The 20,888-nt window shown below is 35.8% G+C and overlaps 1 protein-coding gene across 4 annotated transcripts in view; it reads right to left on the minus strand.

Moving 5' to 3' along the window:
- Positions 1-1,798: 1,798 nt before the first annotated feature.
- The window catches only part of LOC306879138 (auxilin-like), a 44,266-nt gene continuing 25,176 nt past the window's right edge, over positions 1,799-20,888 (minus strand). For 3 of the 4 annotated variants that reach the window (XM_079431876.1, XM_079431875.1, XM_079431877.1), the window contains 16 exons: positions 19,418-19,467; positions 19,115-19,263; positions 16,581-16,703; positions 16,290-16,423; positions 15,895-16,089; positions 15,055-15,163; positions 14,847-14,926; positions 14,437-14,630; positions 12,845-13,237; positions 9,739-9,888; positions 8,312-8,404; positions 7,291-7,431; positions 6,677-7,009; positions 5,153-5,301; positions 4,765-4,941; positions 1,799-4,110 (listed from right to left, as the gene is read on the minus strand). In XM_079431876.1, the coding sequence (XP_079288002.1) occupies positions 4,009-4,110; positions 4,765-4,941; positions 5,153-5,301; positions 6,677-7,009; positions 7,291-7,431; positions 8,312-8,404; positions 9,739-9,888; positions 12,845-13,237; positions 14,437-14,630; positions 14,847-14,926; positions 15,055-15,163; positions 15,895-16,089; positions 16,290-16,423; positions 16,581-16,703; positions 19,115-19,263; positions 19,418-19,467 (2,572 nt within the window). In that variant the 3' untranslated portion in view covers positions 1,799-4,008. Of the gene's footprint in view, positions 4,111-4,764; positions 4,942-5,152; positions 5,302-6,676; positions 7,010-7,290; positions 7,432-8,311; positions 8,405-9,738; positions 9,889-12,844; positions 13,238-13,486; positions 13,514-14,436; positions 14,631-14,846; positions 14,927-15,054; positions 15,164-15,894; positions 16,090-16,289; positions 16,424-16,580; positions 16,704-19,114; positions 19,264-19,417; positions 19,468-20,888 lie in introns of all 4 variants that reach the window. The other variant, XM_079431874.1, reaches the window with a different exon arrangement.

The following is a 20,888-nucleotide window of genomic DNA, read 5'->3' on the forward strand; positions in this document are numbered from 1 at the left end:
ACTTGTGAAACGTCATCAGTCACTGCCCAAGTACTGTTCCAATTCAAAGTTCACATCTAGCCAAGTCCAGTTCAAATCCCCGGATGTGTTCTTGATCCGCCCCTTTTACCGAGGATGCATTGAGAGGTGACTTGTGCGGACTTGATACGGGCCATAACCCAGAATTCAGTTCGTCCTCCCGTCCTCGAGAGTTCGTTCTTCTGAGTCGAACTTGGCAAGTCCAAACTCGAAAGGACGGAAGTCCAGACTCTGCGAACTTGGTATTGAGAAACGGCCCATGTTTAGAATCAAAGTCAACGAAGGTCAAGCAAAGATTTAATCTTGACTCCCTTTCTCTCTGGACCAGTGTGTATTGCTTTTTGAGCAGATTCCTCTGCAAAGTCACGTATGTTCCACATCAAACTCGGATGATCATTTCTTCCTTTTCCTTTCATCCTTCGCTTTACTTTCACTCTAACAAATTTTAATAATCAAAAACCCCCACATTCCAAACATGTGGGCAGGACAAGCCGAATGACTCATGAAGAGACCAATGAAGAGACATCTGATGACTTAACAGGATTAGTCAGGCCTTTCATTACATTCTTTACTACTAATGTGTTGCACTATAAACTAATAGGCGTAACATGCATCTTTCCTCACAGGCTTTTAAGAGTGATGCCATTGCACTTTTAATTTGTACATAACTTTTGAAAGTCAGTTATTTTATTTGAATGAAAGAATAATTTGAAGTAAAATCTCCCAAGTAAAATTTGTAATCCTTTGTTAGGATTACAATTCAGCCCAAAATAAAAATTGAAATCATTTACTCACTGTCATGTCCTTAACCTTCATGTTTTCCTTTCTGAAGAACACAGAAGATATTTTGAAGAACACTGATAACCAAACAACATTAGAGACAATTGACTTAGTAAAAAAACACAGAGACATTTTTCAGCTTTCTTCTTTTATGTTCCACATAAGAAAGTAAATCATACAGTTTTGGAAAGACTGGGATTATTATCCTTAATAAAAACTAAAACTAATAACAATTTAAAAAATTTGTTACTTGAATTTATTTAGTGAATCATATTGTATTTATATTACAGAGGCTGCATTTCTCCTTTTGATTTTAAATTCAAGCACTAAAATAACTTTAAATAAATGTAAACTAAAGCTATACAGCCATATTAAAATAAATAAAACGTTACCTTAAAACTTAAATATCACTTAAAAAAAATAAAACACAAAAATCACACTAACATCATTGTTTCCCATTTATTTGTGCAATGCACATTATCATATGTACAGCTCCATATGGAGAACAGAAACAGAAAAAAAGACAGAAAACAAATTCATGTCACAATAATACTGATACAGCAAACAAACACAGAGCTGTATCCAGACTTTACCATTTCCTTACAGAGAACAGCACACATTCACTACTGTATACAGAGGTTAGCTTCCGAATATTATGATATCCTAATATTGAAGATAAACGGCTCAGTCCACAAAAGGGGGAAGGAGGTGGAAAAGTTCCATCCTGGATACAAGGCTCCTTTCTTTTACTCAGTTCTCGCTAATCTGTTGTCTTTGTCCGTGGTTAGCATTCAAGTTGTTAGCGTCGAAATGTGTCGAAGGGAAGAGACCGGCAAAACGTAAGAGATATAGTAAAGGAGACTGCTTTGATACAGTTAAAGCTTCAGTATATCATCGCATGATTGCGAAAAGAGGAAGGCAAAGCATGACCGAGATGTACACGACACAAGTGTGTTCTGGATTTACCTAATGCCATTCAAGTGCAAATATACTGAGAAGAGAAAGGGCAGATTAGTGGCTGTACACTCTAGAAACTTCCTTTGGACCACGAGCCACTTACAGTCAAGCATGCAGTACATTATGAGGATACCGATAGAGCTATATCCACTTATGTTGCGTAACGTGATTTCACATGTCAAAATATTAATTGTCCACTCCGAATTATATGTTCAGTCGGGTTAAAAGACACCTACGGTAATGAAACAACATGATTTGAACACTAGCCTACCCATCGATATTCCTCAGTCAAAAGGCTTGGTTTCAGTAGCAAGCATGAACGCGTTAGAATTGTATGCTAGGCAAAACTTTTATCACATTTTAGGGTGGTGATGGCGCAGTGGATAAGACACATGCCTTTGGTGTGAGAGACCCGGGTTCGAATCCACTGTGAGACACCAATGTGTCCCTGAGCAAGACACTTAACCCCCTAGTTGCTCCAGAGGCGTGCGACCTCTGACATATAGAGCAATTGTAAGTCGCTTTGGATAAAAGCGTCAGCTAAATGAATAAATGTAAATGTAGTAGTCCTGATAACCGTTTAGTAGCCTACTTAAAAAAAAGCACTAAGGAGCCTTCACACAGAACGCGTTTTTCCCTTCCAATGCGCGGTCTTAATTTCTATTGTTTTTCTATGTAAATGCACGCTAGCGTTTTGTGTTAAGTCAAAACAAGTTAAGGTGATGGTGATGGTGATGGCGCAGTGGATAAGACACATGCCTTTGGTGTGAGAGACCCGGGGTCGAATCCACTGTGAGACACCAATGTGTCCCTGAACAAGACACTTAACCCCTAGTTGCTCCAGAGGGGTGCGACCTCTGACATATAGCAGTTGTAAGTCGCTTTGGATAAAAGCGTCAGCTAAATGAATAAATGTAAGGTTTTTTTTTTTAAATGTGTCTTTAGAGCTTGCTTTTGCGTGTCTTGCGTAGCAAAAATGCGTTCTGTGTGAATATCTCCCACGAAAGCGTGACTAGTTCTTTAGGGCACTATTAACCAGTTAAAGACGTCAGGTTAACATAAATTGAGTATGTAAAGACAACCTTAACTTTCACCTCGAAACAGGCCATGTCAGAGTTACCTGCAAAACGTTTCTTTTTTCTATGGAATAATTACATGAATAAACAATTTGACTTTTTATGTTGTAAACAGTATGTTATTATAGTGCAACATATGCATACAAATCAATATTCAGTAGAAAACAACATAAGAATAAATTGCTAGTTAAATCTACTGCATTTCACAGATCAAGTTTGAGAAAGCCTCCCATTTCCTGTACAGTCAGGTATACTTATTGTGCTTCTGCCCCACAGTACTGCGTTGTTTATCTTCTGAAAGTAGTTCCGTGTTACATGATACAAGACATTTTTAGTGGCTGCAGCTTTGTTGGAGTGTTCTTTCATTTGTGCCTATCATTCTAAACCTCTAGCCCCTGACTGAACTAAAAACAGAGTCGTAGCTACTATACCACTTTTATTATCACACATTTCATTGTTGTCTTGCAAAGCCAACAAATAAATAAAATAGTTCCTCACACATACGAGTGACTGTGAGCATGTGTGTATGATTCAGGCAATACAATGGAAGAAATAGATAAGGTCTCGATTCCCAAATACTGCTGTAGCATGCAAAACCTTGTTAAATAACAGCCGACGAAGGTGTTTGACCGAAACATTTATTCTTTATAGTTATTTAATAAGGTTTTGCAAGCCCAAGCAGAATTCTGAAGTGTTTAGACATATTTTTTCATTTGTTCAAGATGTTCTTCCTTAGCACTAAACCGCTTTAATAAATCAAAACGCACCCGAAAGCTCCTGAATAAATTCTACCAGACATTCTATGATGGTCTGGTTGACTGATAATGTTCACAGAAATATTTCACAGCTGTTGAACGACAAAGTCTGATCTTTGTCATGCAAGTGAGTCCTGGGAAAGACACAAATAAGAGTTTTTAAAACAAAGCTGAATGCTACTTTTTACAACAGCAGTCTTCTCATACAGTAGTTATGTTGGCCTAGTGCATGATGGGACCTGATACATGGATCGATAGAGAGATACACACAACTACACTGTAAATGTAAGCTCTGACGTCTCTATGAAGCAGGGTCCTGGAGGTGGGAGAGATAAGAAAGGAGCGTTTCAAAGACTGGTGGGTTGTAGGGTGTCTAATCGGGGCAGGAACTGCTGACTGGTTGTGATCATTTACAGTAAGTCTTAGTACAGTGCTTTCTGTCCTTGGCTTTCAAATTCTGACCAGGCATCATTTAGTTCCATGAAAATCATCTTGGCATATTGTTCGTAGGGCTGTCCAGTAGCCTGCAAATGGGAAAAGAGAGAAAACTGATGCATTTTCTCTTTAAAATGCATTAACTAGAGGGGTCCTATCATATTTTCAGGGTCAATAAGATTTTTAAGAAATTAATTAATACTTTATTCAGCAAGAATGCATTAAATTGATAAAAGTGAGAGCAAAGACATTTATAATTTGTGCAAATTAAGGATTTTATAGATAAATGCTGTTCATTGTAACTTATAATTATACTTGATTATAAAATTCTTCAGAGTGTACAAAAAATATTAACAACTGTTTCAACATTAATAATTATAAGAAATTTTGAGCACAAAATAAGCATATTCGAATGATTTCTGAAGGAATCACTTGACACTTTAGGAATGGCTGTGAAAAATTCAGATTAGCCATCAAATTAATCAACTACATTTCAAAATATATTCAAACAGAAAACAGTTGTTTTAAATTGTAATAGTATTTCACAAATACTACTGTTTTACTGTATTTATGATCAAATAAATGCAGCCTTCCTGAACATAGGAGACTTTTCAAAAACATTTTTAAAATCTTACAGATCTCAAACTTTTGAAAAGTAATGTTTTTTTTTTCAGCAGTGCTTTTAAAGTTTCATTGTTTCGTTTTGATACATCAGTGTAAGCTGAAGAAAATACATCTCTCACCTTGTCAGGGTGCACTACCAGCACAGCTTTGCGGTAGACCTTCTTCACCTGCTCTGGTGTGACAAGGTCAGCCATGCCTACAGATTTCCAGCGTGTCTCTCCCTCCCAAAGCACCGTGTGCATGGTGGACAGCAACGCTCTGATGTTCCTCTCCTTCCCCTCAATCCAGTCCAGGATCTGCCATAAATAACAAATTAATGAAAACATAATGATGCCATTCACACTTTAACAAATTCATTAAAACGAGGAACATGTGAGGGACAGTGTAGAGTCAGTTGGACATGATCACAAAATAAACAGCAAACATAAAACAAGCGACTGACCATCAGAATCAAATATCAGCCATGTAATATATAAATATCAGCTTATGTGTGTGCTTTATTTTCACCTTGAGTTTCTCTGGGTCCATTTCTTTTGCCATCTCCTCTTTTCTCATTTCTGCTATGGTTTTTGGCCCCTTCTTCTCCTTAGTGCCAGCAAAACCCTGGGCTGAGAGTAGGTCATCAAAGTTAGCGTTCGAAACCTTTGGTCTGGTTCCTGAAAGAAAAAGGAAATAATTATTAAGGTTTGAGTTGCTATTTATAATATTCTTTGTTGTTGTAGTAATGAAAATCTCAAGAAAATATTAAGGGATACACAATATCGATATCACTGACCAATATTAGAGATCTTTAGTATTAATTTATAATAGATACATAACTGCATGTGTCTATTTCTTTTTTAAATTTTAATAAAATTGTATTTTTAATCAATTACATTTTTAATTTTGAAATCTAATATCACTATTAAAATGTAATCATTAGCCAGTTTCAAAAGTAACATTGATCTTTCATATTGTACATTATAAATGTATGTTGTGATTTTGTAATTTATCAGTATTAGCTTATAATACATATTTAGTTGTCTATGCTCATTTCCTTTATTTTTTTACTTAGATTGTCTTTGCCATCATCTATTTTTTTCTTTTACATTTACCTTTATTCATTTAGCAGATAGTTTCATCCAAAGCAACCTACAAATGTTTAATTTAAAATGTTAATTTAATTGATTAATTAAATTTTCATTAAAAATAAAATAAAATATATATATATATATATATATATATATATATATATATATATATATATTTAATATACCACTATATATAAAATATAAATATATAATATAATCTCGCTATTAAATGTAATCTTTTGCCAGTCTCAAAAACAATATTGATCTTTCATATTATATATTGCAATGATTCTCAAAGTGTGTGGTGTGCGGTCTCCCTCTAGTGGTACGCAGAAGAATCACTGAATTAATTATAAATGAATGTTAAAACACTTTTAAAAAGTTTGCAAGGCGGCTAAATGATGCCTGTGTTAATTTTTTGATCAAGTACTGTATATTTTGTACTTTACATTTAAGTACAGTACAGCTTCTATTTACCTTTTAGGTAGAGTACATTTTAATTTAATCATTTAAGTTTTTTATTTACCTGTATGTAAGCACAGTGCAGTGTTAATGTTCAAACTGTATTTACAATGTTTACAGTGACCGACAATAATAAATATTCTTATTAGGAATAAAACTGCCTCGTTTTTTAACTGTACACAGCTGTAGCTGAATAATTAGGCCTACTACGCTACTGTATTTTAATGTTGGTCATAATGGTGGTGCTTGGAGAGTCAAATATTTTCTGAGGTAGTACTTGGTATAAAAAGTTTGAGAATCACTGATATATTATCTATGCATGATGTGATACCTAGATTCACTTGTAGCATTTAAAAAAATAGATTTTAGTTTAGCATATATATATATATATATATATATATATATATATATATATATAAAACTAACTAGTATTAGAACTATGTAAGACTATACCAGATTCTATGTCGTGTCACTAGACAGTTTGTGTCCAGTTACTCACCCATGTTAGGCTGTGCTTTTGGCCCAGTGGCTCCAGGTGAAGCTCCCCCCATGCTGGCGAAGCTGACATTGTAGTTGGGTCTGTTCTGTGGTGAAGTGTGAGGCATAGAGGGTCCTGGTGCTTTGGGTGGGGTCTGGTGCTGTGCACCCTGGGCCTGCGTCTGCCACTGAGCCCCACCTCCAGGCTGCCATGAGGGGAAGCCTGTGCTGGGATGCCAGCCTCCAGAGGCAGTGTGCTGGGGAGAGGGAGCAGGACGCTGGGGGGAGCCCATGGGTGGAAACGCTCCTCCGGTACCAGTAGGTGTGGTGGGCTTGCTGGAGAATCCTGAACCACCTTAGAATGAACACATAGAGGTTAACGGTGAATCCACGATGAATGTAATAAAAGGATCCAAAACTGAATCGGGAAGAAAAAAAAAACTATACAAGTCAATGGCCACCATTAACTATTTGGTTTCCAACATTTTTCAAAATATCTTTTGTGTTCAGCAGAAGACAGAAATTCATGCAGGTTTGGAACAACATGAGGGAGAGTAAATGAGTAAATTTGTAACATTTGGGTGAACTATCCTTTTAACATAAGTCTCAATAAGGTTTTTTTTTATTATTATTTACCTCCTCCCAGACTGGCTCCTAGGTTACCCAGATCAGCAAAGGGGTCCAAAGTGTTGGGTTTGGCCTGGTGGGTGGGAGTACCATGAGCTGAGCTGGTTGGGCTAGTGCTGGCAGACTTACTTCCCATCCCAAAACCTGCACCTGGTAAGACAAATCAAGATTTATAATTTAGAACCTTGAAGAGAGAAATTTAGATTTAAATCAAGATATTTTAAATTATGTGGTTTTCTAAACATTTGGTTGTGAATTCTGCTTCTGTCAACATTTAAAACTTGTCAGCCAAGTAACGTGAACTGGCTAACATAAATGAGGTTTTGTCAAAATTGCAAGAATGATTTGTGATAATGTCTTGATAGCATCAGCAAAAATAGGTAAAAAATAATTCAGTAATGTCCTTTTCTAGAAAAAGTGTTTATGAATTTATGTATGTTTTAAAGTTTCCTGTATAACTATTATCCTACATAATAATATTAATAATAATAATACTGATGTATGATTTCCATTTATAATTGCAAATTTTGTTAAACAAAATGAAACATTTGAATAGTAAAAACCTGATTTTTTTGACATGGGAAAAAATATTAAAAATACTTAAATGAATGACTTGACTAAATTTATTTGAAAGTGTAATAATGCAAACAGGTTTTCTATAAGGTGTAGATTTAGTGTTAGGGGTTAGAAAATATTGTTTGGTGTGTGTGTGTGTGTGTGTGAAATTTAGAATTAATTTGTTGGGGCCATTGAAAATATTGACTATTGAAATAATGTACACATTTGACCATACTGAGCCTTGTAAAAAGCTATTAAGAATAACTATAAGAAGTATCCAGCTCTATTGATTTAAAAACCAAATAGTCAGCCATGTAATGTTTCACAAGACTTTAACATTTATGAGCTATATGAGCTCATCACACCAGTCCAGATGGCAGGTCAGTCGCGAGTCATTATGTTGTTAGGTATAATTTCAGAGGAGGCCACCAGGAGTCCCTGTGACACATCTTGTGTTTCTAACAGCACTTACCCGCAGGTGCTGGTTTGTTCCATTCCCAGGCTGTTGTAGTGCTCTGCTGGATGTTGACAGTGGGGGTAGTGGGCGGCACAGGTGAACTGCGACCTATGAAGGGAACATACTTATCTTGATGGCCAATTTTGTCATTTATTTGCATATTCAAACACTGAAAATCAGACAGTTAATACAAATGTGAATGGTATCATGCCATATAATAACCACAGGAAAATGACAACATTAGACTTAGTTTCTTACATTTCTTAGACTAAGAAATTACTGCAAATTAAAAAAACAAAAAACAATATACATTATCGTTTAAAAGTTTTGGTTGGAAAGCTTTTTGAAGACTCTTATGCTCACTAAGGCAGCATTTATTGGAAATAATGACATCATGACAGTCCTATTGGTTGATGGCACGACAATTACTTTCATCAGTGACTGTAACATGATGTGAAATGCAGTGAAAATCTGTCACTCGTAAAACACCTAATATAACCCAATAAAAAAGTCATTACATTGGGTATGATATTTATGTGTACTCTATTGAAAATTGCCTTATGGTATTTAATTCCAAAACAATTAAAATGCTATAGCAAAAAAAATATTACACATTTTCCTTTCGTTGTGTTTTCAAGCTAACAGCTTAGCCTACTAGCTTAGCATAAGGCTTATAGTTAATAAAGCTCTTTCGATTAAAAAAGATTAAAACAAGATATTATGACAATGTGCTACATTTTTGTTAGACAATGAGGAAAAGGGATAGGATTTCTCTCATATTTCTCTCATTCTCTCAAGGCTCTGAGTAACAGAATGTAGCAATCTGCAGTATTTGGCATCACGCAGTGCTTCTTTCCAGCTCTGTTGCATGCTTGAAAATAAAAAGTGCTCTTTGTTACAGTAGTGTTGTTTCAAAGCATTTATATTAAAAACCTCTAAATTTTTAGTAAAAAAAAAGAAAGAAGATATTTTAAAAGCATATGGCACTGGTGTGACTCAAACAATTCACATACTGTTTCCATAGGCATGCAAACATCCAATAACACTACATCCAACAAACAGACTCTATACAATTTATGCTTGGAAACAGTGCAAAATTGTGCTGCTTTATTCCATATTGATGTTAATCTGCCTCGCATATTCCCAGATACATAATACAGGGTATCAGCTGTCCTTCACAGAGCACATGCTGCTATCGACCACACACATTGTACTTAAAACAGTCGAGCTCAAGGCCCAATAATAATTCCACTTTCTCCAAAACATCAAACATCAGCGCTTTAAATACAACGTTTACTACAGAGCTGTTTTATAGAGATACATTTGCAAGGCTATTTTGCTGATCATATTCTGGAGGATTTGACACAAAAGAGCTTTGCTGGTTGTTATGGTGATGTTGCCCACACACTGACAGTACTGAGAGGCAAAGGCGCATGCCTTACCCATGCCCATGTTCTGCATTGTAGGAGATGGAGATCGTGCAGCATGCAGGAAGGGGTCTGGCTGCCCCATATTACCTGGACCCAGGAAAGCCCCCATACAGTCCTGCGGCTTAGAGGCAGGAGCCGGCCCAGACCCAAATGGGTCAAAAGCTGAAGAATTAAAGAAAGGATTCAGTTTCTTTTGCTGAAATGCTCTGTTGGCTGTGGAGTCAAGACATTTGCAAATATGATTAAAAGATGAATATGAGACAAAACTACAGGTCGTCACATTTTATTATTAGCCATTTCAACACATATGTTTTACCAAATAAAAAGAACAGCACTTTTAGAGTTCATCCCACTCATTGATGTGAGCATAAGTATTGGGACAGTTGAACATAAGGCAGATATAAAAGATTAAAAGCTATTATTTAGTTGCAGATCCCTTGCGCACAATCACAGCAGTGAGTCTGTGACCCATAGACATCACCAGACTCTTGGTCTCATTCTTTGAAATGCTTTTCCCAGCCTTTAATGCAGCCAATACCAATTGTTGCTTGTTTTGGGGAGTTTCTGCCTTTACTCTCCTCTTCAGCTGGTGAAATTCATGTTCAATCGGATTTAAATCTGGAGATTGACTTGGGCAATCTAAGACTTTCCATTTCTTTGCCCTTATAAATTCCTTGACTGAACTGGCAGGGTGTTTTGGGTCATTGTCCTGGTGCAATATGAAGCACTTCCCAATTAATCTGGTGGCATTTTCTTGAATATTGGTAGGCAAGATGGTTTTGTACCCTTCCAAATTCATTCTGCTACTGTCATCATACATTAAGTCATCAGTAAAGTTGAGAGGGTCTGTTCCAGAGGCAGCCATGCATGCCCATGCCATGACAACACCTCCACCATGTTTTACAGATGAGGCTGTATGCTTGGGATCATTGCAGTTCCCTTTTTTTCTCCACATTTTTGTTTTCCCATCACTTAGAGAAAGGTTCATCTTTGTCTCATCGGTCCATAAACACAGTTCCAAAACACTCTAATCTTGCTTTCTATTTTTGGTGCTGGTCAGAGGTTTGCATCTTGCTGTGTAGCATCTGTAATTCTGTGTCAAAGTCTCCTGAGGACAGTAGATTGTGAGAGTATCACCCCAGCTTTCTGGAAGTTGTTGGTGATTTTACAGAAAAGTCTTTTAGGGTTCACTTTCATAGCTTTTATGATTTGTCTGTCATCAACTACTGTTGTTTTCTCAGCCGATCAGGTCGTTGTTGGTTGCTGGTGTCGCTGGTGGTTTCCAAACTCTTGATTTCTCCATGCCATTTGTTTTTGCTAGAGCTCTAACTGACTTCCTCTTTTCTTTTAGCATCCAAATTACTTGCTTTTTTCTCAAAGTCAGCTCCCTCGTCTTCATCCTGGTTTGTGTGTGTCATCATCGAATGCAAGATTCAGAATGCAGAAGTAATGGATATAACTGATACGACACATTCCCTGCTTTTAATATCTGAAGAATTAATGCAACAGGACACAGCTGATCACTTAGAAAGTCCTGTGGGGCAACTGTTCCAATACTTATGCTCACATCAGAAAGAGGGATGAAACTCTAAAAGAACTTCTCAGCTGGTAAAACATCTGTGTTGAATCACCCAATAATAAAATGTGACATTCTGTAGTTTTGTCTCATATTCATCTTTTAATCATATTTGTAAATGTCTTGACTCCACAGCCAACAGAGCAATTTTGTCTTTACTGTTCCAATACTTCTGGAGGGCACTGTATATATATATATAGACTATTAACTATGACTTTTGCTTCAATAAGATCCTAATTTGATGATTATTAAGTTTAAGGTATTGGGTAGGTATTGGTTAGGATTAGGGATGTAGAATATGGCCATGCTCAATATGCTGCGCAACATGCTTTATAAGTACTAATAAACAGCCAATATGTTAACAATAGGCATACACACACACACACACACACACACACACGGACACTACCATTCAAAAGTTTGCAGTTGGTTAGATTTAAGTCGTGGGGGAAGTCATGGCCTAATGGTTAGAGAGTAGGACTTGTAATCCGAAGGTTGCGGGTTCGAGTCTCCGGCCGGCAGGGATTGTAGGTGGGGGGAGTGAATGTCCAGCGCTCTCTCCACCCTCAATACCACGACTGAGGTGCCCTTGAGCAAGGCACCGAACCCCCAACTGCTCCCCGGGCGCTGCAGCATAAAATGGCTGCCCACTGCTCCGGGTGTGTGTTCACGCTGTGTGTGTGTTCACTGCTGTGTGTGTGCACGTTGGATGGGTTAAATGCAGAGCACGAATTCCGAGTTTGGGTCACCATACTTGGCTGAATGTCACTTCACTTCACTTAATAGTTTCTCTTGTTAAGGCTGCATTTATTTGGTCAAAAATGCAGTAAAAACTGTAATATTGTGAAATATTATTACAATTTAAAACAACTGTTTTCTGTTTAAATTTATTTAAATGTTTTCTGTGCTGGCAAAGCTGAATTTTTCAGCAGCCATTTGTCCAGTCTTAAGTCTTCTAATGCACTCTTTGATGTTCTGCATTTTTTTTAAATATATTTTTTATAATATTACTTTACTAACATTGCGAACATTAAATTGATCACTTTTGATCAATTTAATGCAAACTTTTTCTTAAATTTCTCAAAACAAATTGTACTGAATATAAATTTGTGAATGGTAGTGTAAATATAATTAATGGAAAAACTGCTTATTATGATTAATTGTGATTTATTATTATTATTAATAACAACATAATAATATTAATACTAGTGAACAAACACTAATGTGTGTGGTAAAATAATAATATGAATACAGTATCATATTAATAATATAACTTTTAGTTGAATTTGAATGCTTTTATTATTTTGCAACAGCAATTTTATAAAAGCAATATTCCACGATACAGCAATTTAAAAAACATTACTGTTCAGTAAATTAGACACTCCACTTTGTGTCTTGATGTTGAATGAATCCCATTCAAATGTATAATTCAGTCATTCAAATTTCCAACTATACCAAGATGCTGCTTCACTTCGCTGACATCCTGACAAAAATCACTTCAACTGTCTGTCTTTGTTTAAAAAAAACATAAAACATACTTACTGTCTCCAGATCGAGGTGATGGACAGGGTGAGGAGGAGGCTGCGGATCTCCGCGGGGTGGACTGAGCAGAGGTGGGGCCACTGGCTGGCTGTGGTGTGGGAGGAGCTCCAAACAGGTCCCCCAGCAGGTCTGTGGTGGTGCTGGTGGTCGGAGGTTGTGGGGAGGATGGAGGAAGCGTAGCGGCATCACCATCCAGACCCAGCAGATCTACTTCCTCAGCTGCTGGAGGAGGGGCCGATGCAGGCTGGGGCTCTGGTTTCTTAGCTGCTTTTGATTTCTCATTGCTCATGTTGCTCTGCTGACTAGAAAGGGAGAGCATTTCATCATCTGACGGTTCGCTCTCCTCATTCGGGCCCACTCTGCCTCCGCAACTCCCATGTCCCTGGACAGGATCTAAGGGACAGACCGGAGAAATGTTAGATCTAAAGAAGAACATTAAATTAGTCCATATGGTTTGTGTGTTATTTTCCACGTTTCTGAAGCCAATCAACAGCTCTATGTGAAAAACATAATACTGTACCTCCCAAATTCCTTCTCACTAAAATCTAGTTAACTACTCAAATAATTGTCTAAAGTCAACTACAAATCTGTTAATCAACTATTTTCCGCTGACTCTCACAAGCCTCCTACACTACATCTTACCTTCCAAGTCCAAGCCCTCCATTTCATCTTTTCAGCAGAGAATAAAGTATATTAAACAGATGGTGTTTAGTTTAATGGGGCACAGACACTTAACAGAATGCCAGCGAGTGACTGATGAGTTGACTTGTTTAAAGGTTCACTGAGCTCTTAATGGTGACTAAACTCCACAAGGCCATTTTGTCACCCTCTACCCATTTAGTTTTTTAAAGAAATTAATACTTTTATCAAGGAAGAACAAATGCTGAACTGCTGTTCTTATGAACTTTTATTCATCAAAGAATCCTGAAAAGAATTTGTCCTAGTTTACAAAAACAAATATTATACTGCATATCTGTTTTCAATGTTGCTAATATTAGGAAATGTTTCTTGAGCACTTGAGCATTTCAGAATGATTTCTGAAGGATAAGTGGCAATGAAAACTGGTTATGGCTGCTGAAAATGTAGCTTTGCAATTACATGAATAAATTACATTTTAAAATATATTAAAATGGAAAACAGTTATTTTAAATTGTAATAACAGTTCACAATATTACTATTTTACTGTACTTATGATCAAATAATCACAGCCTTGGTGAGCTTAAGAAACATCAGTCTATTTATGAAATTCAAAATGTACCTCAATGCTTATGTATTTACTGAAATAGGTTAAAAGGGTGATTTTTGTTACAACTGAGTTGCAAGATACAAAAGTTTCATAACATGGCCACTAGGGAACTTAATATCCAGAAAACTATATTAAAATCATTATTATATTCACAGTGTTGCTTTAACTTTATATTGTTAGCAAAATCATCCTGAATGTATTGTGAATAAACTATCTCTCAGTCATACTTCTAAAGCTCTCATCAAAAGGTTTTTTTATTTATTTTTTTAAAGAAAGAACCAAAACCATATGTTTGGCTTTTTTTGTGTTGTATAGCATTATACAGCATAGTAATATATAGGATTACCTGCAATAGCAAGTGCATCCTGGTGTTCCTGATGACAGGAGAAAAGCACGTTGGGGCTCAGGTCTTTGGTGGGGAACTGCTCCCATGGTGGCGTGAGATCTTTCTGTTTCTCCGTACTTTCAACCTCAATGTCTAACAGCACATGAAACAGCTGTGGGTATTTCTCTGGAGAATCACAGGCATCCAGCTCTGTCCTGGACAAACACACACAAACACAGACTTCAGTCTAGAGCAGCAAATAATTCAATAACATGTCCATAATTTTTTTTTTAAACCAAAGTTTTTTTGATCATGCTAAACAAAGAGTGACTGGACATTTTTTCTATCCTTATGTGGAGCAGGATTTTGCATCAATTTGAAAACTAGATTAACTGCTTTAGATTACATTGTGAGGAAAAATAAACACTTACTTTATAAACTTTAAGACTGTGGTGCCAGGGGCGATGAAACCAGTATGAAACTGAATCTGGAATATCTGGGTGTTTGTTACCTGCAAACATAACAGAATTTAAACACTGCTAACCTACAAAAGCCTACAAGTTCTGACTCGTCTATAGTTTTCTTCTCTGCTACACATTTAAATTCAAAAGGGGTAACATTTAATTATTAGTCTCGTACCTTGGCCTGTAGTGCATGGGAACGCATGTGATAGACTGAAATCACTACATCTCCTTGGGCACTCACACTTACAGGAAACACCACTTTGCCCTCTTGAACCCTGTGTTCCCTGAGAGCAACAAACATGAAGATATACTTCACCATTACACAAAAAGCATAATTTTTAAGTGCTACATAAAATATCTTGTATGCAATTCAGAAATGCTTTATAAAATAATAAAACATTTTCATGGAAGTATAATTAAAATGGAATTACATATTCATCGTTAGTGTATTTTTTTATAATGCATTTCATTTTTCAGTATGAATTATTCATAAATGTGTTAATCATATACAGAGTTTTTCCAAGAAACATTAGATAGCATTAATTAATTAATTAATCTTTGAAATACCTTATATTTATGAAATTAACTTTCATTTTATTGACCATATGGTGGATGAACACATTTTAAAATTGGATCAAGACGACATGAAGTAAACTCCAAGATGGAAAGCTTATTTAATGTTATTTAAATTCTTAAATTATGTTTAGTTTGTTTTGTTATGTTCTGTTGTGTGACTATGTTGAATATCTTTACATTTCTATTTATTCAATTCTTTCTGTCTTTCTAATTCAACCAATTCCACTCCAATTCAACTTCCTGTGAGGTACGGCCAATTTAGTTTAAATTCACACTCGATGTGTTTTTCAAACCTGTGTCTATATGACTTATTCCAAGGCTATCCATAAGGCTACAAAGAACCATATTTGATAGGATACTATATGACCAATTTCAGTTACACAGATAATATGATTTTAAATGAACCATTAGTAGAGTGTCTGTATATAGACATGCTTACCTCATTCTCTCGTACTCCTGAGCTGTAGAAAATATCTTGGTCTCGCCAATAAGTACGTCACAAAATGGCCGACAGCCACTTCGCTGTTTGTTGAAGCAAGGAACAGGACTCATAGTGACGGATTTAATGACTAGTGGTTTGGAGTGTGGTATGGTTGGCTTCTCTGAGACTAAACTGCATACATAACCTATGTACCTAAATAAATAAACAAGACTGTCAATGGTTTTGCTCCAAAGGGAAAAAAATACCTTGTGTGTGGGACATTTTAATGAATAACAAGAATGGACATTTCAAAGACAAAGGTACCATATGCCTATTATCGTTGAGTATTTTTACCATTTAGTAGTTTTTAATCAGAGCTAGACTTTTCAGAGCTGCGATCTGATTGGTTGTACCTCCTATGGGAGGGCCACAGGCCAGATCCAGGCTTCTTGGCGCTGAGAAGCTGCATGGCTGGCACCGGGTTGGCGAAAAGGTGGCAGAAACAGAACATGGCACAGACCAGCACGCCTGAAGAAGCTCTGCCATCCTGAAAGAGCAAACAAGTGCTAGGAAAGGTTTGGATAATACAGATTTACTATATTATATCAGGGCTTCTCAACTCCTGACTCAAATGTAGACAATGAATCTAGTTTAACATTCACGCTGAGTAACCACAACAGAACAGACACGAGAGATCTTCTTACCGAACAGGTGATCACACACACATTCTTGGGGTTTTGCTTGAGCCAGTTGTACATATTCTTACACACAGCAAATAGGTTGTGAAGACTCGGGGCCTGCCTGGAAGGCCAGTTGCATTCAGAAACCTACAGACGAATGAGAAAGAGGATTACTCTCACTGAGAGGAAGATGTGTGAGAGAAGAAATAGGAAATAGTGAAAACTGAGTAAGAGAGATATATGAAAAGGATAAAGAATTGGATAATCATGGATAAAATACATAATCAAAACAAGATCTAAAAGAATATTTATGTACATTATGAAACAACAGTATGTCAAAAAAAAATCCTACAACAAGGGATTTGAGTAAGAATGAAACTTCAAAAGTCATCATAAATCAAATATATTATATTTAAGCCAAACCTTCAATGTAAATAATATATCAATGTTGCTCCACTTTTGTCATTGAAATAAGAATATAATCATGGGATCCCAAAATGAGCTAAGATATCCTTTATAACTACAGCAGCAAATAAGACACACAATTGCTGGAAATAGTTGAGTCACGCAGTTAATCTGGGAAGTTATTTAATTACATGGGAAAAGCACTGTTTAATATTTAATGAAAGAAGGAAAGAGGAGTCATTATAGCCACCAGAATCATTTTTAGAAAGAAATTAACAACATAGAACAAGTATCCCATACGACACCAGTGTTTCCCAAGCCTTTTTGTACACCAGAGCTCCGTCAATAAGGCTCAAGTACCCCTTCATTCACACAAAACCATACTTAGGATCACTTAGCATCGCATTATTAAAGTGGCCATTATTAAGTTTACTTTAAAACTAACATCAATCAATGCCGTGGGTGAAAAACAGACTCGTCATGTAGCTTTATCTTTCTTTAATGAGACGTTTGGGAACTGATGTATAAACATTTTACATGACTGATTTAAAATGGATTACAATTTAAGCTATAAAATTAAAAGATGTGTCCCCTTTTTTACATTTCCCATGACATTTTACAGAGGGAGCGTGTTTTTGATGACAACAAAGATATCTTGGCCCATTATACTTCCACTTGGAATTCTGCTGTAAATCGTGTTCTGAGCTTTAATAAAAATATTTTTGTTCAAATGAAATAAAATCTGTGATGGAATGGGATGAGGAAAAAAATATTTATTCTAGATATACATTCATTAACACGTGACACAGACACAGTTTTACTCTGCTGTTATTGAGTCTGTCCTATGCTCTTCTATAACTGTATGGTTTGGGTCAGCCAACAAATCAGATATAAGAAAACTGCAGCAGACTGTTAGGTCAGCAGAAAGGATCATTGGTGTCCACCTGCCCAGCCTTCAGGACTTGTACTTCTCCAGAGTGAAGAAACGGGCAGGTAACATCATCACAGACCCTTCTCACCCTGGACACGACCTGTTTGCGCTTCTCCCCTCAGGCAGACGCTACAGATCTCTGTGCACTACAATATCTAGGCATAAAAACAGTTTTTTCCCCCCATGCCAGCTCCAGCATAAACAACTAACACAGGAATTATTAACTGTGTCCTGTAATTCATGCCTGTAATTTATTCCCCATCTCTAATTATTGACTCTCTCCCTAGTACTTTGTAAATATATATGCATATTTTTCTAAACAGCTGTATATATAGAGTAAATAAGGCACAAATCTGTACATAAATCTTCTGTTCCAGATTCTTACACATTATTATTATTGTTAAGTTTCTGTTCTCATGTCAGATATGTATGTATGTACCAAGAGCTTCTTAAAAATCAACAAACAACAAATTCCTTGTGTGTTTGCGCACACTTGGCGAATAAAGCTGATTCTGATTAAAATTATTCATATCAAAGCTACATTATCTGAAACGTCTGAATAATATCGTATACAATTTTGCTTCTTATGTTTAAATTTGATAAATGTTTTGACTTTTGCCTGGACATTGACAAAGATACTCATGATAAAAAAAACTTATAAAAACACCAAAAAAACAAAACATTTTTACTGTGTTCTCTTTTATTGGGACAAAAAACATTTACATTTATCCTGTTTTCCTAGTTTCTTCTACTTCTAAATGTAGTGTATTTTTACATATTGGAGATGGAAATATGCACATGGAAATTAAATGCACATGAGGCTCTCTTCATATTAAAAAGTTATATAAACTTTTAAGGTAAAAGCCTTAAATGTTGTTTGTAGTGTAGCAAGCAATTATGGAGAAAGTTTCTCTGACAAAGTCCTAAAGGCAAATAATGTTTTTTCCAGATGTGACATTTAACAAAGGTAAAGTGATTCTTTGCATGTTGCAATTTAATTATGTATGAAATTGTCCCCATGACCACATATACCATAATTTTTTATAACTTTTTATAAGAACTTATCACATACAGGCAACAAAGACGAGACTGAAATCCTTTTAAGCACTTTAACATGAACACAAGCTCTTACTACTCAATCCACTGGCATTTTCATTTGCAAAGTGACGTGAAATGTGAAATGAAAGTATGTAAGTCAGGAAATGCAGCTGATTGCACTCACTCTGTTGGAGAACTTGGCTCCCCGATAGTTCCTCTGTGACAGGTTGAAAACAGTGTAATGGTCAGCATGCCGTGAGTCCAGAAAGGAACGGATATCCTCTGTGTGGTTCCTGTAGCCCATCTCCACCGCCTCAGCAGGATATGACATCACTGACAGAATGAAAGGACAATTAGGAGACAGGTATAATACTTCTTTCCAGTAGGTCCAGTTTGGCCAATACAAACAGATGAAATGCAAATACAGTGGTAGTCAAACAAAAAAACATGGCTATCATTCACTATCACAGAATTATGAATTACTCACCGATAATACGAGAGGTGATGTAGGCAATGTCCAACTCTCCTTTTGTATACCTAAATTACACATAAGAGCACATATACTGTAAACTCAGGTATAATGTTTCATTAAAGTATTTTGATATTCCTAAAAATGAAAAAACTCTAAATTATTAATATATTATGGTAATGTTACAACCCATATTACTTAAAAAGTTTAATTAAAATGTATTTAATTATATCTTATACTTATGCAACTGTAACTATTATTCAAAAGTTTAGAGTTAGTAAGATCTTTTTTTAAGAAAATTATGGATGCAATAAATTGTTCAAAAGTGACAGTAGAGACATTTATTATGTTACAAATAGTTCTATTTCAAATAAATGCTGTTCTTTTGAACTTTCTACTCATCTAAGAATTAGGAAAAATGCATCACGGTTTCCACAAAAATATTAGGAAGCACAACTGTTTTTAACATTGATAATAATAAGAAATGTTTCCCGAGCATATCTGAATGATTTCTGAAGGATCAAGTGACACTGAAGACTGGAGTAATGGCTGCTGAAAATATAGCTTTACCATCACAGAAATAAATTACATTTCATAATATATTAAAATAGAAACTGTTATTTAAATTTTTCATTTGGTGAGTATTAAATACTTCTTTCAAAAACTGCCCCCAAACTTTAGAATGGAAAGGTTTTTTTTTATGTCTTTGGGCATAAGTCATGAGTCTATCAGTAATTGTAGACATACTGGACAGCATCACACAACACCCAAATCACCTGTGTAATCTGCTGAAGCGTGAAATCCCTCTAATGAGATCATATGTAAACAAGCTATTTAAGCCTCTGTGAATGGCGAATGAAAAACACTACTAGTTTACAGTGTGTGTGTTTGTGTGTATGGATGTCATTCACCCTTTACATGGTGGTTGAAAATAGCAACTTGTTTAATCATTACCAGTGTATTAGTGTGTGTAAGGGAAAGGCACATAGATTTGGAAAGAGAGTTTATTTCATCATGCCTCATGTCGATAATTTAAGTACTTTAATTTAGCAGGGTTATTATGATATTTGCATGTCCCAAACATGGTTTAATTCATTTTTAAAATTTTAAAAGTGGACATCATATTTATTTCATTTTTATCACAATATATCACAATAAAATTTATAATTTTAACTTCTAACATGGTGATCTGTTGAGAAATATTCAAAATCATTTCTTTGTTTCTCTAGTCATTTTTTTTAATTTTTTTTATTTTTTTTTAATTTTCAATAATTTGATCTGATTCGATTTTTTGAATCGAATATTTACTTCTCGCAGAAATGATTTAAAGCCCAATAATGCCCTCTGACTTAGGAGCACCGAAGGTAACCTGGTGGATGTGATCTGCTTCTGGGTAAGTAGGGGGTAAAATGCTACATTACATAAGAACTTGATGCTATGTCTACCCATCAGTGTTGAATGTTTTCCTTTCAGCTGAGTGCTAAATGCA

Source organism: Barbus barbus, assembly GCF_936440315.1.
Source record: "Barbus barbus genome assembly, chromosome: 13".
NCBI classification, from domain to species: Eukaryota; Metazoa; Chordata; class Actinopteri; order Cypriniformes; family Cyprinidae; genus Barbus; species Barbus barbus.